The 14,265-nt window shown below is 36.3% G+C and overlaps 1 protein-coding gene across 2 annotated transcripts; it reads right to left on the minus strand.

The window, feature by feature from the left end:
- Positions 1–647: 647 nt before the first annotated feature.
- Positions 648–14,160, minus strand: si:ch211-112c15.8 (tumor necrosis factor receptor superfamily member 25). Of its 2 annotated transcripts, none has more exons than XM_032522125.1 (10): positions 13,835–14,160; positions 10,985–11,081; positions 10,754–10,879; positions 10,065–10,190; positions 9,891–9,939; positions 8,114–8,277; positions 7,708–7,884; positions 6,919–6,956; positions 6,516–6,618; positions 648–2,659 (listed from the first exon to the last, which is right to left on the minus strand). In XM_032522125.1, exons 1-10 carry the CDS (start codon positions 13,964–13,966, stop codon positions 2,274–2,276), a joined length of 1,398 nt encoding a protein of 465 aa, XP_032378016.1. In that variant the 5' UTR covers positions 13,967–14,160; the 3' UTR covers positions 648–2,273. The 2 variants fall into 2 exon arrangements, with proteins under 2 accessions (XP_032378016.1, XP_032378017.1); XM_032522126.1 differs by lacking the exon at positions 13,835–14,160 and adding an exon at positions 12,303–13,005.
- Positions 14,161–14,265: the final 105 nt, after the last annotated feature.

Below are 14,265 nucleotides of genomic sequence, written 5' to 3' on the forward strand. Positions count from 1 at the left end.
GAAAGTGAAAAAAGTTGTTTGTTCATTATTTTTCCCTCAGATAGTTTAAACAAAGAGCAGAACATAGTCAACATCTGATAAATAAATGTCACTTTTCCTATTTAGGCCTACATACATTGCGTGTAAGTGCTTATTTCTATAAAGCTACTACCGGGGTCAATGGCATACCAATGCTTCAATAAAAATAGAAACTAGACATGTTCTCATGTCTTGTAGCATTATGGAGTGGCCTACATCACACGCCACAAGCACGGAAAAGGTGAAAAGTCTACCAAAATCCTGCATTCAAGTATAGGCCTAGTTGTAAAATGACTTAATTCCCACATCATAAAGCTACTCGAAAGCATATTAAAATGTGTAGCCTACAATGCAAAAAATAAGTGAATGTGAGAACCTGCTGTCAGAACTGAGATGCTGTATGTCTGGATTTATTTGGATCAATGATTTTTTGTCCGTTGAATAAGGACAATATAGGACACCTGTTCTTTGTGCTTAAAACGAACCTGCAATTCACGAGATTGGTCTAATCCACCTCTAGAATAGACGGTCCTCAAGCACCCTGACTTAATTTTCTTTATTTTGGGTCCTGTGCTCAAAACGGCAAAACAGCTGCGGTTCAAACACTCATTTCAGCCAATACTCCCACCTTGTGGCCAGGAATTGTTTTTATGACACATACTGTGTGATGACACTTTGACTAAGGTTATAGGTTACAGCACCATGTTAACACACATTGGTATCACATGTTATTTCAATGAGAATAAAATTGCTAACCTTAAAAGTTGTATAAAAATATGCAAAATGTAACAAATTGAAAAATAATAATTGTAAAACATACACACATACCGTATGTTTCAAGGTCCAAAGCCACAAACCACATACCTATATTACTATTTAAACATTAAATAATAAACTCCATTTACTGGAAAGTCCAAGTCTGTTACTGTCAGTAACTGAATTGACACACAAAAACTCTCAAAGTGAGATACCCCAACCCCACAACAGGAAACCATCAGTTTGGATGGAATATGTGTGGTGAGGAAAAACCCAGCCAACTGCACCTTGACACCATTTATTTGCAGGAAACTGAAAATCTGACGTTCTGTGGGGATTTCAGTATTCTTCCCTTTACGAGGGTGTGCTACAAGAGTGAGTGGCTGAGTTGTTATACCAGACTTTCATTCTCAAAAGAGATGAAGGCGATGTCAGACTCAAACATCATAGATGTACACTAAAATGTTCACACAGTTTAAATACTCAAATTGAAGAAGAGCCTTTACTAAGACGAGGTAAATGCTAAAAAAATAAGCACAAATTTCTGGAGGAACAAAAAACAAAAAACTAAAATCATCTTCTTTAGAATTAAAACAACAAGTTTACTTTTCCTTCGTTTTCACCACTTTCTGCTAATGCACACAATGAAAGAGTTAGAAACATTTACATTTCACCATTCTGTTTTAAAACCACAGCCCTCAATTATTGGCCTTTTGAGAGATGGCACAGGTTAAGAGGAACGGGATTTCCCCTAAAAAAAAATTGTTTTTTTTCTCCAGCTAGGTTACTAGAGCGCTACCTGAGCGTTAACTGGCCGTGATATCCTTCTTTAAAATGCTACTGTTGTTGTTGCATGCATTTGAGGAAGCCACTTCTCCAGTTCTGCAGCTTTGTTACATTCTGCATTTTAAGTGTAGCCTACATTTGGAGGTAAAATCAACCCAAAGCTCAACCCGATAAAGACTCAATAAAAGAGGCATTATACTGTACACTGTACACTGTACACTGCGCATCGGAGTGTGAATATGTGTGAATGTTTATCTGATGAGCAGGTGGCACCTTGTACGGCAGCCCCGGCCACAGTGTATGAATGTGTGTGAATGGTGAATGGTTCCTGTAGATGTAAAAGCGCTTTGAGCAGTTGTTAAGACTGGAAAAGCGCTATATAAATACAGCACATTTACACTTATCTAGAGTGCTATACCTCAATTGTAGTTGGGCCTATCCGGATCTCCACAGTGCTTTGTAATGTAATTTAACTTTTAAGCTATAATATACATCTACATTACTCATTATGAGTCATTTGAGTGCCGAGAAAGGCGACTTTAAATAAAATGTATTATTATTATTATTATTATTATTATTATTATTATTATTATTTGTGACATGAATGCAGTCTGCATTCTGCAAGGAACATCCCTTCCAGAAACTGGCTTTCATGGTTGAAGCACTGATGTCTCTCATTGTATGATAGAGTGATGCGTGTGTCCCCAGGTGCCTCAGGTGTCCTGCATTGCCCCATTGAAGCCATGGTCTGTGTAACTTCTGCAGGCTGTGAAACCTTGCTTCAGTTCAGGCCTCCGCTGCAGCTTTTCCATGCTTTCCTGCAGCAGCTGGGCACAGCCGGATAAATCCATGTAGTGCAATGCCGAGAAGATGTCATTCAGGCTCGCAGAGGGGCGCTGGCTCCACAGCCTCAGCATCTGGTACTGCCTCTCTATGGAGCTCAGACCCAAACCGGACTCTAGCTCCACTCGTTCCAGCTGCTGATCAGCCACAGAGAGCAGACGCAAGAACTCCTTCCACCTACGCAAGGGCACCTCCTTGATAATCGCATAGAGGACAATGGCCGGCCAGTGCTCTGATTGCTCATCTTGTCGGACAGCTGGGTGGAGAGAATTACAGACAATCAGAGGACACCAAAAACTTTGCTGTGGAAAAAGGTAAGTTGCTAGAGTGTGCTATCTGTTTTTTGGCCAACTGTGAACCCAGCTGTAAACTAAAGGTCATCAAGATATAGTAATTGTGCAGATGCATTGTAGTTGACCATCTGAGGAGATTAGCCACACACTGACTACATTTGTTATGAAAACATTTAGGAGCTCTTTAAAAATTATTTTGGTGACATTTTCTATTCTTCTTATTGTCAACAAATCCCACGGTAAGATCAAAACCAACAACTCAACTGTTGCCATAGCTTGATATAGCCTATTCCTCTGTGCCATCGAGCTCCATTGTTGTTGAAAAACACATAATAAAGCCTAAACACCGTTGCACTAGGTGCTTCATTAGTCTGCGATCACTTATTATTTAGTACCTCCTGTTTGAGTAACGTTTCCTAAAAACTACAGTGTGCAGCTCGTTTAGAAAATTTCTTTCACTTTAAAAAAATAAAAACTATATATTAGTGAGCAGTTTTTTAAAGAAACCAATGGGCTTGGATCAGAGTGCTAAAGACAAGGTAGGGAAGTCAGAAAGTACTGAGAGCCAGACTAACACACATTTCAGGATTTAACGGGAAAATGAACACTGGATCACACAGGATGAAAAAACCTCAATGTCAAGGCACTCAAGACAATAATATTGAGCAACACATTGCACAGGACAATCAACAACACTTAGCATTAGGTAACTTCAATGCAGGTTTGTTATGATGTGTCTACCTTAGTAAAATGTCCTTTCATATAGTAAAAGCAAAGCAGACAACCACCATAATCCAATTTATGAAGGGGAATAGAGAACATAATCCTCACCACTATGCCAACAGCACTACAAAGGGGGTTTTCAGCTCTGATACAAATGCCAGACACTAAAACATGACATCATTAACACAGGAAATGCATTTGTAAAGTCTTCGTAAAAGTAGAGCATGCTATTAAACTGGACTTCAGATGATTTCCTGGTAACACAGGGCTGTATCAGGCAATTTGTGAATAACAAACTGCATTATCAAGAGTGAATCATTGATGTACTGTAATTTGCTTTAAATAAAGGAAACAAATTAAGTCTTGTAGATTCTAAAATTGGGCAAATGAAAGGGAAAAAAAGCAGCGGACAATCTACGTGGTTCCGTCAATTCTTCATATTACTATAAATAACATTTGTACATGTGTGAATGTTGATGATTTCCGAGGAGTTAAACATGATGCACAAGGATGCAAATAATTCACAGTTGAGTGACTGCACTCACTATCTGATCTGTCATTTCCCCTAACATTGAATTGCTGACTGATGCGAAAAAGTGAGGGCGTCCTGTTTCCCAGTTTCCACCTCCACACTTTGGACCACATGACTGATCAATGATAAATGGTGTGCTAAACCAGCAGAGATGAAAAGGCTGGCGCTCTGAGTGTGAGGACACTGCAGCTGAAGATAGTGCACCACATGTAATTGTACACTTGTACTGTAATCAGATAGGTTTGGCATTAGTGGCATGATGACATGTGATGCTACATTTTAACATGAGCAAAGCTGAAAAATCTGTGTGTAAAGTGACTCTGGAATATTTGAAATAAATATTTTTTCAAGATTATTTTATCAGACATGAACCCAAAGCCGCTGTGAAGGACTCCGCCTACATGCAATCTTGGCAATACAACCAATCTATACCTTGCAAGAAGCCTGGTTGCAAAACAGTAGCAGAGGAAGTGTACAAAATGTGTGCGTTTACATCTGGCGAATAGATTTTTGCAATAAATAAGCTTAGTATGGAGCACAATGCATTCATGATCAACAACATTCATGTTTGTGCTACGCATTATTAAATGGTGGACAGTAGACCATGATAGACGGTAATTGCAAGAGGGTTTATAATCCCTGGTAAATATAGTCCAATCAGCACAAAATGACATTTCGATCACCCATTATCAATACATTATCATACTTGGGAAAACTATATGGGAACCTGTACCTGTGTAATGACAATAAAGTTGAATCTAATCTAATCTGATCTAATATGATATAAATGGACTGAGTTGGTAAATTTAGATTACATCTGGAACTTTACCTTGATTGAGACAGGCAAGAACATTTAACAATCTAGAAATCCCAGCATTGTTAGCGCAACATTCTTTGTGTTTAAAATATTTTACAGTACTCTCTAATGATCACATGTACAGGACTGAGACGTTACGTTCAAGAACACTTTAGCAGAGTGGATGCTTGCATGCACTTAGACATTAAAATGTATCAAACTAATGTATCAAATCTTTCTCAATTGTCCTGTTGATCAGCTTGTCCTCCATAAATCCATTCTACCTCTAGCCCTAATTAATTAAGATATTCTACCTTATATATATATATACACCCTTGTAGCCCACCTCAAAAATGCAGTTTCATAAACACCCCTGAAGAAGTCTTGACTTGACTCTGTTTCAGACCAATTTCACAAATGTTTCTTTAAAATTTGGGAGAAAGTAGTTTCTTACTTTCATTACTTTCATGAGGAAAAATGTCTCTTTGATTATATGAGCCTGCTTTCACATTTCAGTAATGAAACTGCTCTGCTTATAGGGTGAGGGTTTCATTCAGCTAAATTCAGAATAGATCATAACACCTCCAAGCTTCCTAAAAGACAAGCTTGCTATCATGACTATTATTTTAGTACTGTAGCAGTAGTAGCAGTGATAATATCATGAGATGACTTTCACTTAATTCAAATTTGTTTAATACTACAAGGCAAGGCAAAGCAGCTGGCAAGTTCATTTGTATAGCTCCTTCCAACAACAAAGGAATGGCATAGGTAGCTTTCTTAAGTCTTTCTAAATCCTGCTGAGACATATGTCTTCTAATTCTCTATATATTCTTAAAGTGATAATAGGCTAATTTTGTAATTGTCTTAATGTGGATGTTAACATTTAGGTCTGAGTCAATAATGTTAGCGACTGAAGCTGAGAACAGACTTTAAATGTTCTTCTTTGGGTCCAAAGACAACTATTTCTGTTTTATATTTGTTTAACTGGAGGAAATGTTGGCATATCCAATTGGTGAATTAACTGCTCTTATCTAGTGCTTGTATGGGAACAAAGTAAACTGGTAATACTGTTAAGTAAATATGTGTCGCCTGCATGATTATGGCAAAAGGGCCCAAGAATGGAGCCTTGGGGAATTCCACGTCATGTTTTTGTGCTTGGATATGTAATTACTGATCGACACAGCGTAATCTCTGTCTGTAGTCACTGTGCCAAAAAGTCCAACACAGTTTTCCAATCTGTCTTGTAATATGTAGCGGTCTACCGTATCAAATGCAGCACTGAGATCAAATATTACAAAACCTTTCCACTGTATGTGCGTGGATGCTATTCAAGAACTTAACAAGAGCAGTCTCAGTTCTTTGGTGTAGTCAAAATCCTGACTGGAAAACATTAAAGCTATTATTTAGGGCCAAAATGGTGTTAAGCTGTGGAAAAACAGCCTTTTTACATTATTTTACTTAAAAATGGGAGGTTTTATAGTTATTGTTCATTAGTGAGTTTTCTAGATTATTCTATTTTTAAGAGTGTCGGTTTTCAGGGGCTACAGGAAATAGCCTGAGAATAGAAAAGATCTGATGCCATGCAGTAAAAACATCTTTTGAAAAAGCCTTTAGGTTGAATATCAAGGCAGCATGAAGAGGATTTCAGAGGCACCTCCTGCACTAGGAGAAGAACAATGATGTCAAACATCGCAATATATTGTACAGATTCCGACCAAGTCCTTCACAAGCTGTGCATTGTAGCTGGGAATCAACTACTGAATCTTACCTGTGTAGTCTGATAGTAGAGAAGCAATGTGGGCTGGATGTTGTAGCGTGGCTGGACTTTGACTAAAAGTCACCATGGGAGTTTCCTCCGAGATGTTAAATGTCTTGGAAGGACAAACAAGAAAGAGGGAGTAAACATCTTTGTTGTCTGCTTAACGTTAGAGAGTGATGAGTAAAATTCTTCAGCATTTCTAAAACACCTATAAATCTTGACAATTTATCACAGCTTAAGTTCAATTTGACAACAACTGTGCGGCTTTTCATCTTTGCTCTCCTTGACCTATAAACTTTAAGTTCTTTTTTGTGTTTTTTTCACAAGCAACTCTGACTGGCAAACTACAGCGCTAATATAATCTAGATCACAATCTCAACAAAACATAAAATGCATGAAACTGAGCACAAACCAGCGAGTTGGGGCTGCTGCCGGGATGACTGCTTTGTTCTGTTAAGAGGAAAGCAGATATTATCAGTAGGCTTCCTGCTTGAACATGTTCAGTTGAGAAAGCACATTTATTGAAACAGTTACATTTCTGTAAAAAAGACTATTTTTGTTTTTAATGAAGTACTTTCTTTGGCAATAAAAGTCTAAACTTGCATTATATACACAACAAATGATTGTGTAAGGAATCATACATGAGAGTTTATCTCAATGTGTGTTGTGTCACAGAACCTGCTCCTTATCTTCAAAGAAACTACACAAAACATTATACATTTGTTCACTGTGTGTGCATCTCTTCAGTGGATAACTAACAAAGCTCAAAGCACCAGTATGTAGTTACTTGTATTACTGTCATTGGTGAAAACAGTTAGCTACTTTTGCAAAAGTACCAACACTACAATGTAAAAACACTGTACTACAAGTAAAACCCCTCATTTAAAATCATACACAAGTATAAGCAGAATTAGTAAAGGTAGGTAGGTATGTAAAAATCATTTGAATATTATATTTAGTTTTAACTTTTAACATTGGGTCGTTTAACACTGTGTATTTAAAAGATGATTATGTGTTTTGTATGTAAAATATTTATCTTTTAAATAACTGTAAATGTAGTGGAGTAAAAAGTACAATATGTGTCTCTGAAACATAGTGAAGGGGAGGTACACGTAAGTTGCATAAAATTATTATTAGTAAAAGTAGTAAAGTAACTCAAAACTGTACTAAAGAAAATGTGCTTAGATACACTAGTAGTTACCATTGAATTTGGGCTGCTCAACAGGCAGCTTCAGCTCTTTTTTTGCACTCCAGCAAAGACAATTTGGGTATCTGAACAATTTCCTGGCAAAAAGCAGCAGGCGCAAAAGGAACACCAGAAATGTCACCAGAAGTGTCACCAAAAACACCTTGAAAAACAGCCAGGGCATTTCGTTCACTGGTATGGGCACAAAGATACACTCACATCAGTCCATTGTGCATCAATTATCAATTATAATTTATAGAGTAATTCTGTCTATAATCCACAGAATAAATTCAACAATATTCAACGCTGACCATTCATGAATCAGCAAAATGGAAATCAATCAGACAAATCAATTGCATTTCTGGGCATATAAGTCATACAACTACAAAACTATAAACCAGTGAGTTATTAGCACACTAACAATTAGGTGTAACTGGATTCATAATAGGATTTGATGTGTTGTTTGAAGCTATGGTTGTAGTTGCAACTGGAGAAGCAGATGTGGTTGCAGATGTGGATAGATCTGTTGAAGTTGGAAATGCCCTTTCTGTACATTTCCTCTTGCAGTCTGGGAGGTGTAAACAACTGGGGAAAAAAAGGAAGGACTAATAAAAACAACAGTCAAATCTGACATCACATTTATCTATACATTTTAAGGACACAGATTTTTTTCTTTTTTTAATTTTAAAGTCTTAAATCATATAGGCAGGGGCCTATATGAACATTGAATTAGGTTTGTCTTGTTGTATTAATTTGTCTTGTTCACACTGGACATTAAACTATTCAATCTTGATGTATTTCCAATGTAAAGGATGGGGGTTTATCTTCATAAGTCTGAGTTGGTCAAATCAAATGGATATCTTCAAAAGTTACAGTTTTTTTAGTATGATTTCCCCCCGTTGTATTTGCCTGGACAGTTAGTCACTATTGAGCTGTGGAGGTATAGTTACAAAAAGAGGGTGATTTGTGGACGGTGGATTTTGTCCCATCATCTTACAATAATGCATTAGCGTATTAGAAAGTGATCTTTTAATGGCTAGTATGAACAGAAGTAAGGATTACAGCAAAAACTGCTTTAATGTTCACATAGGCACCTGACTATTGTTTTAGGACAGACTTGAAAAAGTATGCAGCTATACTTTACTGTGTGTGTGTTTTAAAAAAAATGCAAAACAGCAATCTTGTGTGCATTGTTGCAATCTTTTAGAAAGGCTACAAAACTGTCTTCATGTCAAGATGTTTAACACTGGCAGCCACACTGTTCAGCACAAGTAGTGCAGGGCTTCAGTAAAACCTTTTACAATTTGGGAGTGAGAAATAAGTTGTTAAACCACAGGAACTGAGTGTGAAAGAGAGAACATCTAGAGATTTGCAGAAGTTCCACCACTCTAAAATCATGCCATAATAGATTTGACAACTAAAAGGCATTTTAGATCAAGACAAAAACGCTATTAAAATGTCAAAAGTTTGTTTTTGTGTAGTCTCTAAAAATGTCTTTAATGTCTTGTTTTGTCAGTCAAAACCCCATAACATAAAGCTAATTATAACCATTGAGAAGCCGTAGTCAGCAAATACTTGCCATTTTTGTCTGATTAAACTACAGAAACAATCCATTATCAAAATTGTTATAGATCAATTTTCGGTCAATAGACAATCAACTAATTGGTTCCGCTTTAGTTGCAACCCCACAGTGGTTTGTGTCAGGCTTGGACAAGACAACATCACAGAGAAGGCAATACACAGTATATACAAAAAACAACTCATTACTATGCAATTTGCATAATCCAAAATCCATCTGCTCCCATAATTAGATGAAAGAAGAGACCCCTCAATAGAAATTGAAAAAACATACATGACGAAAACTTATTGAATCTGCTACTATGCCAAACCATTTGCATAGAATACATAAGACATAATATTAAGCAAGCTATGATAAGCAAGCCATATTATAAAAAGAATTATACAGAAAAAGGTAAACATAGCATCTAATAAAAGTAGAAAGATAAAGAGATAATGACAATAATATATAGGATCTCCCAAAAAAGTATTAAAAGAATTAAAACCCTAGATATTACTACAGTTTGCAGATGGATTTCTTTTCTGATTTCTGCCGTCAGTTAAGGTTGCAATTCTGCGTGCACTTTTCACTTTATTAGCAAAAGCAAAATCTAAACCTGGCATATTGTAAGACCCCCCACCTTTTGCAGGGCTGGCAGGTCTCTTGGTACTTATAATAATTACCAGGCTCTGTAAAAAAAAAAAATATTGTGAGAATTCAAAGAACAATATGTTTCATTTTGAGGGTAAATCTATTATATTGAATACGCCAGGATATTAAATAATATGTGTGTGAATGTTTTGACTTCACTTACCTTCACAATGTTTACAGGAGCATTCCTTACAATCCCTTATGAAGGGGTTATAGTTATAGTATCCCGCTTTACAGTCACATTCCACATTACTATTAAAGGAGCAGGGCTTTCTTTCCACCTCATGATCTGGGGAAAATTTAAAAATATAGTGTTTCTGTCTCAATCCACAACATTAACACACATTTCTGACTAGGGGGCCACAGAATTTCACGCTGTACAATAAACTCAGAAATGAATGATTCGTAAATTATTTGAATCAATTTGCACATTGCTTTAATCAACACAGATCATTTCTTAATTCTAGTTCAAAATGTACGCTAACCCGGTTCAAGGACAAAAATTACCTTTAAGAAAAGATCCCATTTAACCTGGAGTTAAAATGTGAATGCCACTGTATATGAATTCACATTGCATTCATGGAACAAAGTCTCTAATCTCACATACACAAACCTGCTACTTCCCAACCACAAAATGCTCATTGGATCCCCAAAAACCCACCTAAATGCAATCGTGTTCATATTTCTATTTAATGTTTCTAAATGGCATGACATAAGGATAGTGAATTTCATTGTGAAAAGAGGCAAATGTTAAATATCAATTATCTTGGTCAAGGGTAATTTAAAGAGTTAACACAATATCCCACAATGTGTTTCTATCACCCTATAATGGTATTTGAACAAGATACTTACTACCACAAGCGGCACACCTCAAGCATTCTGTACGTGTGTTTTTTACAGCTGTGAATGTGCCATTAACACATTTTTCACATTTGTACTTTCCCACCTGTTCATTACAGTCACCGACTTTATAATATCCTGAGAAGCAGTCGAGAAAAGAAGAAGGGGAATTAGTTCATATGTGATTACTCCACTATAACTGTACTGCACATAAATGCATACAGCTCCTTATAAACAACTTACCAGGTGGGCACATTTTATGACATGAACTCCCATTTTGTTCTGTAAGCTCAGTGTAACTTTGTCCGGTGAAAAGCAAGGCAAGTATCAGTGGAAAAACCTGAAACAAAAGACTAAGTTTCAGGTGTGTGTGGAGAAGAAGATACTCACAAATCAACAGAGTTGGAAACATTGCTCAATGTTCATCTTTTGTTTATTAATTTTAATGCACATTTGATATCGGGTTATCAAATATGCACTGTATATTAAAATATTTTACATCCTTTCCATACATAAATGCTTACTATAGGGGGATAATAAAAGATAAAACACAAAAGAGAGAAAGAATGTGCACTTTTGAAAATAGAACAGAAAGGTTTGCCAGATCTTTTCAAACTTTCTGGTCGAGGCTTAAGTTGTACAATTTAGCAATTTAAGTTTGAGATGAGATAGTATTGCAGTTTGGTGCGTTATTAACTCACTGAAGACGACCATGAATAATACAGATCAAGAACTGTGCCACATTCATTTGAAAGGGTATCAAAAACTTCCGTCCAAACAATATGCCAGATCCTCATCTCATACTCAGCCACTCCTAAAAAAAGACACAGTCAGTGTAACAGGGTTGCGGAATTGTTCACCACCATTTTAAGCTAAATCTGCCAGCCAGCAACAAAAGGGTGTGTTTGGCTTTATTTAGGGTTATCTTAAAACAAATCCTTATATATTTTGGTCACAGACACACCTGAATATGTAAATCTTAGAGCTGGAGTGATTAGTTGATTAATCGATCAGTCACTCGACAGAAAATTAGTCAACAGCAACTATTTTTCGCTATTTGCTGATTCTACAACCCAAACGGCTAATTGAGAAAATAATTGGATTAAACAAGACCGTAATTACTCGTTCGTGGCAATCTAAGCAAATTAATTGGTTAGACACAGAAAGCCCCATCAATTAAGAGTCCTTCCCCACTTCACTCATCCACATATAACTTCATGACTCCTCTCATCAACAAGCTTGGTGTTTGGCGATGCTGAGCCTGTTAATTCTTAAAAACTAAAACCCCAACAATGAGACTGTACATATGCATTGTACATCACTCTCACAGTGCTCAACTACCTAAGAATGAGCAAACTATGTTTAAAATGTGAAACAATCCTTTTAACCAAACTTATCTAGCAAATATTGAGACATAATGTGTTTGTAGTTGTCCCATTGATGGTAACAGCAATACTGTGACGATTATTAAAACAATGAGTGTTGATGATCTACAAGCTAAATCATCCCTGAAACAACTGTGAAGATGTTCCAAATAAAAAACCTGATGTGGATTACTTACCAAAACGAAGTTCATGTTAGAAGAGTAGACCGTGAGGAAGTTAAACACCCAACTTTAGATGAGTGTTAGTTTCACTCTCTTGAAGTCATATGACACTATAGTAGTCCCCAGGCGAAGACACCACTAAATTCACAACTGACGACTTTAAGCCATCTGTAGATTTCCCCTTAAGCTGAGTCAAATGAAGTGTTTAAGGAAGCCTGTGCAATCGAGTGTTCGTGTTTGGGTGTATGTTGGTCAGAGTTGTCAGTTTCTTAGAGTCTTCCGAAATATTGCAAGAAACAGGAAACACAGTGTCAATGAGATCACGTATACCACACACAGTGACGCGACTGTTGGTGGCAACGTCATTAAGTTCCTGTGGCAGATTGTTTCCTATAATTCCACTGTACCTCTGTGATAATAATGTGGTTTAGATACAAAAACTCGCGACTCTACATGAGAATAATTCATGAGCTGGATATACCGTTTCGATTTAGGTGGTGGTGTGGGTATAGGAGGGTGGGCACACTGGATGTATTATGCACATCAGTAATGCAAATACTATATATATATATATATATATATATAAAACAAGCAAAGTCTAATTGACTGTAACACACACATTAGAATTAGTGGATATGTTCTGCAGTAAACCTCATGTGGGTAAATGGTCACAAATCTCAGTCTTGGCCAATTATTTATTAAATTAAATATAACATGGTGTAAAATAAACAAAAACATATGTAAGTTATATAGTGTATAGTGGTAGTATAGTGTAAACACAACGCTGAATGCAGTTTCAATCAACTTTATACATTGTAGTCTCATTTTTTGATGTACAAATGATCACATTTAAACTGCACCTACATTATGTGAACAAGCGGGAAGTAAAATAAAATAAGTATTTAGATTTAGATGTATTAACACAAAACTGGGGTACTTACAAAATGTAAAATACTGACAAAACAATGCAGTCCAGGAAGGAAGTGATCATGAATTAACTGAACACAAATGAAACATTCCTCAAGGAGGCACAGAAAGGCACTGATTTGGTTATTTGGAGTTCTAGATGTAAAAATTACAATTGAGATAAATGTGTTTCTAATATATATGTATAATTTTAACACCGTTTCAATGACTACATTTCAATGTAATAACTATAAAAAATTCCCGTTTCACAGTGGAATAGTGTGTGAAGGTGTATCTCAACTGTGTTGACAGAACCGTTAAATGTACTGTGTATAGAATATATATATATATGTATATATATATATATTTTTTTTTTTTTTTTTTTAAACACAACCAAATTTAGCCCAGTTACAACCTTAACATGTCTAGGTTTTGTAGAGAAAAACTCTCTATGGATTCTTATTTGTTTTTATTTAATTTCAAATAATTGTGTTAATGTCTTCACGATACCATTGCCTGGAAAGGTCTCTCTCTAAAAAACTTTTTTCCAAGACTTTTACCTGATTAAATATAGGACAAGAGTGCAAACAGTTTATGACCTGAAAATCATTAAATCAATATTTACTGGGAAGTTTACTTACGGCTGTTGACTCATCAACTTGGTATACAGGTGTATTGAAGTGTTGCAATACTTTACTTTCCTCCACTACATTTTGTATTGCAGTTTTACCTTCTGACTGGGAGTTCCTTCGCTGTTTTAATATTTTCCACATGCAACGTAAATATGATGCATTAGATTAAAACACCTAACATCATGATTTATCCCTCTGAAAGTGGCCAATTGTTCTTATTAAACACTTGTTCTTTAGATATGTTGGTACATTTAGCAGTCAGAAGTTGCATTAAATGACATTGTGTATTGAAGTATGTTTACATTATGGCGTTGCTATTTCAGGATTTGAGTTGGCTACCACTACTTCCACCCCTGCGGAACGGGCGGCTAAATCCAAGCCAAACACGCACCAAAATCACGTTATTAGATTCATCATTTATGCGCTGGCCATTAAACGTG

Source organism: Etheostoma spectabile, chromosome 7 (genome assembly GCF_008692095.1).
Source record: "Etheostoma spectabile isolate EspeVRDwgs_2016 chromosome 7, UIUC_Espe_1.0, whole genome shotgun sequence".
Lineage (NCBI taxonomy): Eukaryota > Metazoa > Chordata > Actinopteri > Perciformes > Percidae > Etheostoma > Etheostoma spectabile.